Source organism: Ochlerotatus camptorhynchus, unplaced genomic scaffold (assembly GCF_037179485.1).
Source record: "Ochlerotatus camptorhynchus isolate MF236.1 unplaced genomic scaffold, CSIRO-AGI_Acam_v1.1 ptg000147l, whole genome shotgun sequence".
Lineage (NCBI taxonomy): Eukaryota > Metazoa > Arthropoda > Insecta > Diptera > Culicidae > Ochlerotatus > Ochlerotatus camptorhynchus.
In genome coordinates this window covers 514,413-529,152 of record NW_027040637.1, presented here as the reverse complement: position 1 = coordinate 529,152, position 14,740 = coordinate 514,413, and the positions used below count along the sequence as shown (strand labels likewise).

The following is a 14,740-nucleotide window of genomic DNA, read 5'->3' as shown; positions in this document are numbered from 1 at the left end:
GTTTGTTTTCGATAACTTTAAATAAATTTCTCCAAGGTTCGCCATTTCAAATGTTTGCTGAAAACAAATAATTATTTAATAACAAGAACTAGTCTGCTAGTATATTTGCACCTACATATGCGCTCAGCTAACATTTCAAATGTCGAGCTTTTTTAAGTTTATTTATAGGTAGCTTCAACATACCTCAAGGTTCGCTACATCAAATATACCTGAGATTATTTTCAAGCATATAAAAGGGTAGCCTATGCCCAAAAAGCATCATTCTCAATATATCTTCTGCATCGTAGGTCTAGCTAGTCTTCTGTAACGTCTGAATTTTCTATTAATCTAAACTCTAAGGTCTACTAATATCATTGTCATTAAAAAATTCACTAACTATTTTTTTGTATCATCGTTGATCCCATGCCCACTTCTTTTGTTGGCTGTGCTTAGAATACCCTGCTCATTAACAAGGCCCTTCACCTGCCTCACCATGTACGTTGGTGCGTTGAATTCTGTTACGGCTTTATTCATGGACCAAGACTTTGGCAATACTGATAATACTGTTATATGATCTTTTCTGTCAGCTAGTAGAGGAATTGAACTTCTCCTTCAGCTGCACAATCATTTCTTCGAATGCCTCTACTTTGCTAATGTCTGCTGTATCTAGGCCAAATATTTTTTTGGCACTGCTTATGTAATTTCTAGAGATATTTTTGAACGATAATCCATGCTCCTCATGTTCCTCGATTAAATTGCGACGTTTCCACAAAGCCATTAAACTTCTCAACATTGTATGGGCGTTGCTGACTCCAATGATGGTACCGAAGGTTCTCTATGAAGGAGAGAAGAAAATAAAAAAAAATATGTGCAATTAGGAGGTTGCAGTCATCAGGATGACTGCTCATCTACGGATTGATGACCACTCGTTGATGGACTTGGATCATCACTATGCTGCTGCTCACTTTTTGACGGTTGGATTTTACTTCATTTCCAACCAATCGGCGTTTTTTTCATAACTGGACTTCTATTATGAGATATCACGCTACATGCCGACTCAAAAATGCTCATCGTTTCAGCAATTTTGTGATTATATCTCATAGAATGTATTTTTTTCTTATATTTATATCGGATTATTTTTATTTGCACAACATTTCAATCCTTTGAGCATTTTTTTTTTAACTCTTTATTTGTTCCAAATTCAAAATACATTACATTTCATTTTAACCTAGGTGCTCCAGTTACTGCAGTAACGTACCAGCCTTAATTGTTATGATATATATCTAAGTGTTTTTACATTGTTCATGTCTTGGCAATTCAGTATTTTAAACAGGTTTTTTTAAACCTGCATATCAGTATCACAATTGATATCTTAAAACTAAAAACTAAAACTACATCTTATCTAAGTATAAAGGGAATTAATCGTTGCTATTGAGGATTGCAACGATTTTTGCCTGAAATTATTAATTATTTTGTTGGACATTTGTTCTAAAGTCTCAACATTCGAAATTCTATGTACCTGGGTAGTACTGTACCAGGGAGGCAACTTCAAAATCATTTTCAGAACTTTGTTCTGAATCCTTTGAAGTGCTGTTTTCCTGGTAGTGCAACAACAAGACCATATTGGCACAGCGTAAAGCATGGCCGGTCAAAAAACTTGTTGAAATATTAGAAGTTTATTCGTCATGCAAAGTTTAGATTTCCTGTTTATAAGAGGATACAAACATTTTATATATTTGTCACATTTGTCATTTAAAGCTGACATTTGGTGTTAGAGAGAGAGAGAGAGAGAGAGAGAGAGAGAGAGAGAGAGAGAGAGAGCGATTTCCTCATTTTACCTTTGTTACCTGAATTAGAGGTTAGTAACTGAAGGTTTTAAATTTGGATATTTCGAGGTAATAAACATGGTTGGTTTTGAAAATTCGAGGGTCACTTTTTTCGCATTGGCACTCTCAATGTAGATACTTTCACGTCATTTCTAAGCAGTAGCAAAGCTTATAGTGTCGAGGTTTGTCAATGCGGTTGTCACGAGTTTTTTTTCCGTGTTGGGTGTATTCATCACTGCGACCATTACTTTGATCTATCACTATTTTGTGAAGCGACCGACATAGACTGACCAAAAGCATTATCCCAGAAAGGTATTACATTTCGAATGAAATGTACTACTTTACTGGGACCTGCATTCCAAATATCAAAGGGTTCTGCCAGCCCCTTATCCAGAAAAATACGCCTTTTATTGAAGATTGCTGCACAAGAGCATAGCAGGTGTTCAGAGTCTTCCTTTTCTATACCACAGAATCGACACATATCCTCTTGAAGTTTTCCTATTAGCTTCAAATGATATTTACATGGACAATGTCCTGTTATCAAACCAGTCACTGAGATCTTTCTTTGATAATTCAAGAATTTTGCTAGTCATTGAAATGTTCGGAATTATGAACCGTTTCGACTGCCTAGCAATGGAAGTGTTGTTCCAATTGGTCTACACTTTCATTTTTTTCCATTTCTTGAACTCCATTTTAAGAGAACAAGTAGAAACTCCACAGAATGGTTCTGGTCCTATGAATTGCTGAGATGATCCTAGCCTGACTAACGTATCGGCTTTTTCATTCCCTTCAATTCCACAGTGGCCAGGAACCCTATAAAGTTCACTTGGTTTTGACAGGCCAATTTCTCAAGTGACATTGCACATTCCCATACGAGTTTGGAAATGCATGTTGCTGATTTTAAAGCATTTAATGCAGATATTCGAATGTTTATAATTCCTGCGCAAGCATATTACAGAGCATTCAAGGATTGCTTGAATTTCTGCTTGGAACACGGTTGGCCAGTAACCCATGGAGAACCAGTTACCCCTGCTCCCACACGGTTGTTCAATCTTGAACCGTCTGTATAAAAAACAGTTGAACCTGGACGGATGTTTGGTCCCCCACTTTCCCAAACATTACGATCAAATTCTGCTGCATTGTATAAACGATCGAAATTATATTTTTTCTCCATCCAGTCTTCATTTTTTAATACAAGAGAATCAATATCAAACATTTTTAAAATGCTAAGGTGTCCTGTAAGATCACCTCAAAGGAAGTACTTTGTTCGTTAAATCCTTAAAGCGCTCCTTTCAGCTTCTAATTGGATAAATTGATGCAACGGAATCAGATAAAGTAGAGCATCTAGTGAAATACTCGGTGTGCTGTTCATTGCACCAGTTATTGAGAGAGTAGCTACCCGAGCAAAGTCGGTTAACAAAATGAAAGCAAATCGATATGATAGTTTGCAGTTCCTATCATAATGAATACTCATTTTGATTACAATTGTCACGACATTAGTCTGATATCATATTGTGCTTTCATTATGCAGTCAAGACATTTTAAATGAAAGCAACTTAACTTGAAGTTCTGCTGTTAACGTCTTGTTTAAAATTTAATTTAAGCTCATCTGTCGTTGAACTAAGGATTATTGTTTATTTGTTTTGTTTAACACATTTTAGGTCATTCGTATCCAGCCCGAGGTGACATTTGAGCTCAAGTCTTTCAGCGTGAGAAGCTTGGATGCTAACCATTTACGCCAGGCCCGTATTCAGTCAAACATTATGAATGCAAAATCAGTAATCAAATTGATTTCATTGAAAGCAGGATTAGTTTTCCGTTTGATTCAACAGTGTAAAATTTTGCTCTCATTTTTGATGTGTTAACCGTTAAGTCAACCAAAATGAGATCAAATAGAGTATTCAAAATAACTTACATCATAACAGCAACTTCTGATTTCAATTTGATCTCTAACTTTGCTCGGGTAGCCTTTGCAGTCTCCCCAGCTTCTTCTGAGCCGATTTTTCATTAGTTTTCGGCCACCAAACTAATAATGCGTAGGATATTCTGGGTCTTACAATCGTCAAATAAATCCAGTGGATCATTTTTGGTTTTAGGCCCCATTTCCTACCAAATGTTTTTTTACCTATCCAAAGAGCATTTATTGCCTTATTAACAACCTGCTCTATATGTTAATTCCAGTTAAGTTTACTATCAAGAATGACTCCCAGATACTTGACTGTTCGTGAAAGTTCTAAAGAGGTTTCTTTCAATTGTAAGTTCTTTATAGAAAATTTCCTTTTCCGTGTGAACGGTACAATAGTGTTAGGTTTATATTCAACCCTTCTTAAGCGCACCACGACGAAACATAATTTAAAGCAGTTTGCATTCTATTGGAAATGATATTATCAAATTTTCCTCGTACTATTATGACTATGTCATCAGCAAAGCCAATTATCTCGAAGTCCTTTGCTTCTAAGTTTTTGAGAAGTTCGCCAACAATTAAAGACCATAAAAGAGGTGAAAGCACACCTTCTTGAGGACACCCTTTTACAGCTCTAACTGTTATGGATGAGCTTCCAAGATTTGCTGAGATTTCTTTTTTAGAAAGCATCTCATTAATCCATCTAACGATGCCTTTGTCGAATCCTTCAACACATTCCCCCTTATTCTGCGAGTCACGTGACTCTCTCTCACCGGTGAGGTGACAATTGTCACCTCGTGTGAGGTGACTCTCCATGCAAATTATATGGAGAGTCACCTCACACGAGGCGACTATTGTCACCTCACCGGTGAGAGAGAGTCACGTGACTCGCAGAATAGGGGGATTGTTTTTCATGGAGTTATAAGATGCATTATCAAATGCTTCTTCAATATCAATGAATGCTGCTAGTGACATTTCTTTTGATTCAAAAGATTTTCCTAGTTTTGTAACAAGCGTGTGAAGAGCTGTTACTGTTGATTTACCAGCTCGATATTCAAACTGATATTTACTCAAAGGAATTGTAATCAAGTACGTTGATTTTATATGCTGATCTATTATTTTCTCCATTATTTTTAGCATAATGGATGATAAACTGATCGGCCTGAAGGATTTAGAAGAAGTTATCCTTTTTATTAGCCTTCGGAATAAATATAACCTTTACTTGACGCCAAGTTATCGGAATATAACTTAATCTTAAGCTTGCTCTAAACAAGCCTGTTAGAATGGGTGTCAAAGTTTCTTTTCCTTTCTGAAGTAGTACTGGAAAAATTCCGTCCCTAGCTGGTGATTTGAAAGGAGCAAAAGAATCAATCGCCCATTCGACTCGTTGTTCCCGTAAGCGACAACAAGAGGTGGTAAACAAATTTCCGTAAACTTAACGAACTTTATTAACAGTTGTTAAATTTTCCCTGTAGGTTAAATTTTCATCAGTTTTAAGCATAACTACTACTACTGTTAGATGTGTTCTGTGACTTACGTTTAGTGTTTTCCTTTTAATTCCGCAACGTCCGGAAAGCTGTCTTGTACGGTAGTAATTGTTTGGGGATCCTTGAACTAACGATTCTGCCCTGACCTTTGACCTCCAACTAATGGTTTTAAGTAATACGGCAAAATCTGTGCCATAGTGTAAGTTTCAGGTTAAATTTTGAACGAACTAATAAACAGCAATAAATATCTTTTTAAATTCATTTACCTTGATAAATCACTAAATCACTTATGCTAACCAGCTAACTAACTAATTAAATTCACTATTTAAGCTCCGACTAGCTTTTAGATTAGTTTTTAACTGCATAAATATAAAGAAGTGTAAGCACGCGTAACTATGTTTACTTCTGCTGGTGTTGTATATTCTTCGCTTTTTGACGGCTCTCCATTCCACCGAATCGTACCAGTGGCGGTGTGTTCCGATGGGGTTCTGCTGACAGCGGAGGCGCGTTCGCATATTGCGTAACACTCGTTTTTCTGTAAAAATTCTATTGGTCAGATTACGAGCGTCTTTCCTGGCAATCTCTAACCCAGTCGATTCATTCATTGTTGTCTGAACGAGTTCTAGTCAAGGCTAGGCATCTAGGTGGCGGTAATATAATTTGGTTGTAGGTTAAATGTAGGTAATGTCGGCCTACATGTCCCTAATTTGGGCCCATCGCTAAAAGTCTGCTATTTATCAATTTTATCTAGATGAACACGTCATTAGGACGGTACTAATGGATATTTTTGGTCGCTATTGAAAATTTAGTCGATTGCTGAATTTATGTATGGGCCCAAATTAGGGACATGTAGGCCGAAATTACCTGCATTTCCCCTATGTGAACTTGGATTCTAATTAAAATAAAATCATATCATATCCACACACTTAGATTTTTTCGCCGAGATGGGCACCACCGAGCAGCTCGGCATTTTATTTTGCTGGATCTCAGTGAAAAACTTGCCGAGATTCAGCTAACAAACGGGAATTTTGCCGAGATCTCAGCTAACAAACATATTTTTTGCTGAATTTCCAGCAAAATAAAATGCCGAGCTGCTCGGTGGTGCCCATCTCGGCAATAAAATCTAAGTGTGCACCACCATGTTGTAACAACTCGGTTTCAAGGTTAAGCTTGTATAGTGATTATTAGATAATCGGGAAAAGGTTGAATAAACGCTTTTCAAGTTTAACAAGGCAACATGACAGCATAATAACTGTTGTATAAGCAGCGTCAATGAATATATGCAATAATGGCTTGTTATTCCAAAAGTCAACGGTAGTTGAAGTTTGTCAGATTTGCAGTAAAAGTTACCTCATCTTGAGGCTGAATAGGTAAATGAAATTGGCAAAGGGGTTACATTACGAAACAAAATGTTGGTTGGGGTGGCATTTTTAGGAAAACTGGCATTTCACAAACTTTTGCTGAATTCTACCGAAGCATATTTCTCGACGGATTGAGTAAAATGTATCGAAAACAAAAACGGTTTCGCCCCACAACCTGTTGAGTCGCAGGTGTTCCATGGCTTTGTTTTCTTTCAACGTTCTTACACCATCCACCCTGCATTTGTCGTTGGAAATTCTTCGTCTTATCTAAAAATGAAAACAAACAACAGTTTGAAGTGTTTTGAAAAAAGATTTTATTTTATTCATTTCGTAAGTTAATAGAAATAGATAATTTCTGTAATGCATTTTCTCAGCATGCCAGTAAACGGATAAATTTCTATCTCTGTTCTGCATTTTTCACTTCTGAACATCGCTCGTGCTCGGCTGTTCCGTTCAAATAGTTTTCAAGTTCTTCTTGTCGCTCCCATCCGCAGGATTCGCCCATCAAGCAAGAAAGACTCCAATCCACTTGATGGAATCATTGGTAATTGCACATTTCTATTGCGAGCAAAAGTATTGATTTTCATATCATTGCACTAAGTTCATTTTTGGAGATTGATGAGAATCTTCGCTGCTTGAAGGGGCGGATCACCCGGAGGGCGGACCTCGAATCAAAAAAGTTGTTGCTATTTTATTAGTTAATAACTAGTGATGAATAGTTCTTTGAATTCCGATCTCTGTACTTGTGTTAGTCTGTAGTACGTGTGAGTGTGTGAGTGTGGGTGTGAGTATGTGTGCTCAGTAACATCTCAATGACTTAGGCTCTGAACCATTTGGTGGATTATTTTAACTTTTGGTTAAAATTTGACAGATGGAAAGTTATCGATTAACCCTGCTATCCGAGCGTGGTTACTTCTGACAGACAAGAAGTTAAATTTTGACAACCTTGGCTAAGTTCTGCTCGAAAACCGGTCGATCGACAGCACAGGGATTTTCGAACATAGAAAATAACTTTCGAAATGTCACTTTTAACCACGAGTCAAATTTAACTCGGCAAATGGTTCACAGCCTTAGGCTCTGAACCATTTGGTGGATTATTTTAACTTTTGGTTAAAATTTGACAGATGGAAAGTTATCGATTGACCCTGCTATCCGAGCTTGGTTACTTCTGACAGACAAGAAGTTAAATTTTGACAACTTTGGCTGAGTTCTTCTCGAAAACCGGTCGATCGACAGCACAGGGATTTTCGAACATAGAAAATAACTTTCGAAATGTCACTTTTAACCACGAGTTAAATTTAACTCGGCAAATGGTTCACAGCCTTAGAAAAATGGAAAATAAAATCGAACCGATAAACCTGATCTTATTATTTTGTTTTTTTTTTTTGGCGAGACTAAATCTATCACTGATAGACGAAGAGCGTAATAAACGGTGGTTTGTTAAGGGGAGGGACATTCCGAATCAATAGGAATTATTGTAATGTATGTATAACAACGGATGGTGTAAAATCGTGTGAGAGCAGCAATTCAATTGGGGACGAGATAATTTCCGACTCAACAACAGTATAGTGTATAGAAAAATTGGCTCCTAACCTAAGACTCTACGATAGTATTCTTGTTTTATCCATTCATTACTTAGTTTGCATGTACAATTAAATTTGGGGAAAAATTAGCTAGACATTTACGATACGATATAATCTCTAACAGTGGCAATAAGTTGTTAAATATCTATATGCTTTGCTCTTAACTGCCCTTACTCAAGTCTATGACAAATAAAGTTGGAAATTATTCTATACTCAATTTGCATTTCACATTTGTTTTTGTTTTCTTTTCTGGATGACGATACATGGGTGTGTTGTGTGTATAATAGTAATTGATGATGCTTTTGATTTGCTTTAGCTTGTTGTTTTCATTTTCTTTCCATTAAGTACTTACAGCGATAGTCCAATAGGGTTTTTCTCATTTGTTTTCGTTCAATGTGCTGGTAGTGGTCCGTGTGACAGTTAGAAGAGCCGTATGTTATCTTTTTTTATATTAAATATATTGCCTTAAGATTCGCATGTTAAAATAGTTAGCAATGCCTTTGAATTGCACACTTTTATGGTAAATTTTTTATCTTGCACAGTTTTTTTTTAATGTTTCTTTTTCAAACGCAAAAGGGAGGGAGAAAGAGAGAGGGAATCATCAATACATAAATAATAAATAAGTAGGTGCTACGATAACCAAATGCACCAAATGTTATCCGGGTTCAGTGATTTCGTGAGGGAAAAGGGGTATTTTCCTAAAACAAGCGCACGTTTAGTTTTAAATCTTTCTCAAATAAGATAGATCTTATTCCCTATGCTTTACTCTTGTTAATACAATTTCATACAATGATCAGGGAAAATCGATAGTGGACAACATAGAAACAACTAAAAAAATACAACATTTGTGTTTTCCTGTTTTCATCAGATGCAACGTTCACATACACTCTTGCTTGTTTTTTTTTTCTGTTTTACTTTACTTAATAAATTAGATAATTTCTTTGCTAGCAAGTAAAAGTGTGTTTTTTGTTTTGTTTATGTATATATCAGTATATGCTTATAATTATGGGTGTGTGTGTGTCTGTGTGTGTGTGTACTTTAGACGTCGACGACCATCTTTTTGTGTATGTCGGTATTGCCGACCACGGAACAGAACTCTTCGAACGAGATTTTGCCGTCTTCGTCCTTGTCGGCGAACACAATCGTCTTGTCAACTATCTGCTGCAGCTGAGTATCTTTCAGGTTGTTGCCGACCATCATTTTTAGCACCTGTTGATTAAAATAAAGATAAATAGTTCAATTTGGCATCCTATGGAGCGCTTATATAGATGACATAATGAAAGATTGTGTGGCATACGTTCTTATAATATCAATAAATCCTGATTAGCTATTTTCCGGTTTTCCGGAATTTTCCCGGTTGTGCGGTGTGCATTTAAATTAAGCATAAAACCGAACAGCGATTGAGATAGGTTAAATAGGTATTTTTTTTACTGTGCTCACTGCAAACAGTAATTCGATCTGTTGTAATCAGCGAATCCAAACACATAAAACAACTAACGATACAGACAAACCGCTTGCTACGACTACCACGATAAACTCCGTAACACAGCTCGAGCGGAGTGGTAGAAGGATAATGAGAAATTGCTCGCCTGCTTTGTTGCAATATACATGGTTGAAGAGACATCCCGCATAAACAATAACCATAAGAAGTGCCAATTCGTGATATCATCCCAACTTTATGTGGTAGGGTCCTACCGACTATAATATCGTTAGTGTATGGTACCCGTTTATTAGGGATAGCTTGTCCGGTATCGAGACTAGACATAACAAAAAAATACTATTAACACACATCATCTTCGGCTTTACTTCTTGAAGCAACTTTCCAACAATTTGGTCATTTCCTTCTACCGACCCGAGCAAGCTGTGTTGCCGAAATTGTTTGTCACGAAGAAAAAGGAAGAAGATTGCATCATCATTGCTTTCCATTTCTAACAAAGCGTTATTGTTCGGCTCGTTGATCGCTGATCATTTTGTCATTTGGAGATATTTTTGATTCCTTGGCTGTAATATAAATGGACAGCAGATTCTTTCCTGAATTTTAATTTTGTTTCTGCGTTCGAAATCTAAACTTTGTCTATGCCTTAACTACCCTGAAAATTTACTCAGAACTCTTTACACCGCCTGTCACCATTTGAAAGAGAGGCGGGATTCATGGGTGACCAAATGTTCGCGATTCGGCAGGTTCTGCAGAAATGCCACGAATACAACGTGCCCACACATCATTTGTTCATCGATTTTAAATCCGCATACGACACGCATCGATCGAGATCAGCTATGGCAGATTATGCCCGAGTGCGGATTTCCGGATAAACTGACTCGATTGGTCAAGGTGACGATGAATCAAGTGATAAGCGTTGTTCGAGTATCGGAGACACTCTCGAGTCCCTTTGAATCTCGAAGGGGGTTACGGCAAGGTGATGGACTTTCGTGTCTGCTATTCAACATCGCGTTGGAAGGTGTGATCAGAAGAGCAGGGATAGACACGAGTGGCACGATCTTCAGGAAGTCCATCAAGGTAGGTGGTCACTGGTGACCGCCAAAAATGATACCAGCAGAGAAATTCAAAGACGCATTACGGCAACGAATCGTGCCTACTTTGGAATCCGGAGGACGCTCCGATCGAATAGAATTCGCCGCCGCACGAAGTTGACTGTCTACAAGACGCTGATTAGACCCGTGGTCCTCTACGGCCACGAGACCTGGACTATGATTGTGGAGGACCAACCTTGGTGTTTTCGAACGGAAGATGTTGCGTACCATTTACGGTGGAGTGCAGATGGATTAAGGAACGTGGAGGAGGCGAATGAACCACGAATTGCACAAGCTGTTTGGAGAACCATCCATCGTCCACATTGCAAAAATTGGGCGAGTACGGTGGGCTGGGCTCGTCGTAATAATGGCGCACGATGATCCAGTGAAAATGTCTCGAAAGCGGTCCAACAGGAATAAGAAGAAGAGGCGCGCAGCGGGCAAGGTGGATCGACAAAGTGGAAGGCGACCTGCGGACCCTTCGCAGACTACGAGGCTGGCGAAGTGTGGCCATAGATCGAGTAGAGTGGAGACTACTTCTTCGGACAGCAGAAGACAACAAGGCCTTAGCCTGATTGGTAAGGTAAGTGTTTACAAGATTTCTTTGGAATGTTTTCAATAACTTCCTTTAGAATCATTTGCCCATCACATTTCAGAATTCCAGGTTCCAGGTTCAGGTAATTGAATTTTATTATCCTGACGGAAATTTCCCTGACTGAATTTGATAATTCTCAGGACCTCTTGTGCTCTTGTGCTCTTGTGCTTTTGTACATTTTGTACACCTCGTACCGTAAGCAAAACGGTTTTACGCGGCTCGGCTCGGAAGTCAAGATGGCTTCCAAGTCTAATAGTAAATGATCCTCGATCGTGAGTCACGGACGATTCCCTCAGGCCGGTGGCCTTATACCACGTTCACATTACAACCTATATCACGTAATATAGGCTGCCTTGCAATGAGCACTCATACATAGGATTTCCAGTGAAAACTAGATGTATGAGTGCTCATTGCAAGACAGCGTATATCACGTGATATACGCTGTAATGTGAACGGGGTATTAATTGCCAAGGAGGGTCCCGTCTCGGCTCGACCAAGGTGGCCATGCCACGGTCAGCCGATTTTGTCAACGACGGAAGACGCCTGCCAGCCAAACGAGCCAGCAACGCCTGCTGAGCCGTATGTGGCTGATGAACGCCACCAGATCCGCCATTCTCCCAAAGCGGCAACAACACTGTCTGCAGCCCGCGCCGCAAGTTTCCGGCCACACGGTAGTGCAGGAGCAGCCGTGTGGGCCAACGCCAGTGTCGCGACGCCGAAGGAGAATCTGCTGCAACAGTGAGTACCGTACCGTTTATAAACTCTCGCATACACGCCACATATATGTGAAAACCCACACCCACACGCCACAGAATAGGGCAAATAAATGTGTTATAAAATGTGAATATTCCTGTGTGTTTCATACTTTGTCCGCGTAGCCCCTCCGAATACCCAGTAACATGCCGGCCCTGCGACACAGTTCAGGGGTCTCATTCTACTGAGCTAGTTACCCGGGAGTGTCTGGTCATGCCATAGTCACATTTTAATAAGTCTACATTACCTAGCGGAAACATCTTGAATTTGCAGCATTTACCAATACCGCTCTGCATCCTTCTAATGCCAAACCAAACTCGCTTACTTGTGGTTACTTTGAAATTCACTCATTCTCACCATTAAAACCAATGCTCTTCTTTTTAAGATCTGATGAAATCTGACTCTTTCTTCTGCTTTGCGACTCCAATTCAACAAAACCCACACACCATCCATTCACGATTGCACTCAACTGCGTATCCACTTGTGATTCTCCTTAGAATTCTCTAGATAATATTCTTATTCAGATGTCTTTAGAATTATCCTCGGAATTCCCTTAAAACTCTTTTCAGAATTCCTTTGGACCTGTACCTTCAAAAATTTGATTGTCTTTGTATTTTTCGCAAAATTCTCATTAGAATTCACTTAAAATTATCGTTCAAAATTCCACAGAATTCAATACCATTGAAATTTCCTTGAAATTCTCATCTGAACTCTCTAGCAGTTCTTCTGAGAGCTTATTGAAAATATCCAGTGTCCGGGAATCCATGAAGGACCTGAATAACACTGTGGGAGATCGACGATCCGCAGGAACCGTGACCGAACATTGTTTTGGAAGACTTCTATTCGTTGGGGAAATGTCACCAGCGATTCCCATTTCGACTCCAGTTCTTGATCTCGACCCGTCCGTGTAGCGATGCATGTAGTTGGGGTACGATCCGGTCAGCTCTGCTACCGATCTCCTAAGGGCTATGAAATTGTTCCCGGCTCTGAACTTCTCCTTTATCCGACTGTCGATGATTGGTGTGGGAGATTGCCAACTCTTATCTCCGTACCAGTGAATCTGCGTTGGCGATTGTACGGAGAACTCTGTCCCCCTCACTGAGGAGCATGCTTGGCATGCACAGTTGTACACACCAACTGCTCATTTGTTCATAACTTTTCACTCAGTAGTTGGAATTTGTTTTTCTTTAAAGTAATTGATAGATTAGGATCACAGTTTACTATATGTATGCAAAGAGTAGGTAAATCTTAATATTTGAACCAACACCAATGAATTTTTACACTTAAAGTCTGAGCTGTGCAGCGAGCATTTCTCACTTCATTTTTACAACGCAAAAACAAATATCGTTTATTACTAGAATTAAAATCAACTTTTTGTTACGTATCTATAACAAGCTTAAACTCTATTCTATCTACTGCTTCAAAAATAACTATGTTTCGTCAACTCTGTGCAAAGCTATTAGCAAATTAGCAGTTCGTGGCCAAAACTGTGTATGCCAAGCATGCTGAGGAGGCAGATTCTGTTGATTCCGGCGGTATTTGCTGAAAATGCAGCTGTATTGTTGGCAATGGCTGCGTAGATGCAGTACCGGAAAGGGAGAGTGCCGGCTTCGACACATTTGGCATCGGCTGGTGTCAAGACCAGGAGACCGGAGATGATACGCGTGTAGCTATTGTACACCGGAGCGAGTGTTTGTATTGCTTTAGTGGCGATGTAGGTCAGTTCGAGTCCATACATGAGCCAGCTGTCTACGATGGCCCGGGCAATACGGATTGATTGTTGGAGCGGTGGGGATAGGAGATTGTGTGGATGAGGTTGATTCTGCTGCGACAGCTGACCTCGACCTCTAGAAGGTGCTGGTCAAAACTCAGCGACCGGTCAATAACAACACTCAGCAGTTTCCCAGTTTTCTTCAGTGGGATGGCTTAATCACCGGTCTTTATGCAAGCTCCGCAGACCCGATGTCAGTGCTGGCAAACGTGGCACCTACCACTCTTTCTAGCAGACAGCTGAAAGCCTGGCCATGGCGGAAACCCCTGCTTGGGCCCTGATCCTCGTTTGTCCCGGAGTCTGTCCTGTGGCTACGATTAGCACGTCGTCTGCGTACACGAAGATGTAGATGTTCGCTGGTAACCGCTCGAAGACACTGTTTATGGCTACCAGGAACAAGGTGACAGCTATCACTGAACCTTGAGGAACGTCAGTTTCCTCGCAGAAAGTGCGGAAATTGGTATTACCTACAGAGACTCGAAAGGATTTCGGACGAAATTGATAATATGGCCGCTAAGGCCCAAGCTGACGGGTAGCTTTAGTACCGAGGATGTCCATGTACGGTTGAAAGCTTTCGTTATGTACAGGGAAACCAACTCCGTATGGAGACCGTTATCCTTGGCGTCCTTGAGGAGCTCTCCTAACGCCGCTAAATACGTGGATGTACCGTGGCCTAGCCGGAATGCGTGTTATCGATAGTCTAGAAGGCCGCCAGCCTCGAGAAACTGCTTGACCATCCACTCGCACACCTTTGCCCTGCAGCAGGTGAGCGCAATGGGCCGGAACTTTGCCACGTCCCGTGTCGGCTCGTTTGCTTTGGGATGTGAACAATCAAGCTCTCCCTCCAATGCTCTGGATACGAGTCTGTCCGCCAAAACTGATTGAAGAGTTCCAGCATTTTTACTTTACCCGGAGTAGGCAGGTTCTTGAGTAGCGGGTTGCCAGTCTCGTCT

General features: G+C 39.9%; 1 protein-coding gene and 1 long non-coding RNA gene across 2 annotated transcripts in view; one reads left to right on the top strand and one right to left on the bottom strand.

Annotated features, from left to right (window-relative positions):
• Positions 1 to 6,852: 6,852 nt before the first annotated feature.
• Positions 6,853 to 8,213, top strand: LOC135701036 (uncharacterized). Its single transcript, XR_010517617.1, has 2 exons — positions 6,853 to 7,377; positions 7,884 to 8,213. It is a non-coding gene; the product is annotated as an uncharacterized LOC135701036 (long non-coding RNA).
• The window catches only part of LOC135701035 (calcineurin subunit B type 2), a 31,247-nt gene continuing 24,681 nt past the window's right edge, over positions 8,175 to 14,740 (bottom strand). The window contains exon 4 of the mRNA XM_065221744.1: positions 8,175 to 9,348. Within this exon, the coding sequence (XP_065077816.1) occupies positions 9,178 to 9,348 (171 nt within the window). The 3' untranslated portion in view covers positions 8,175 to 9,177. The remainder of the gene's footprint in view (positions 9,349 to 14,740) is intronic.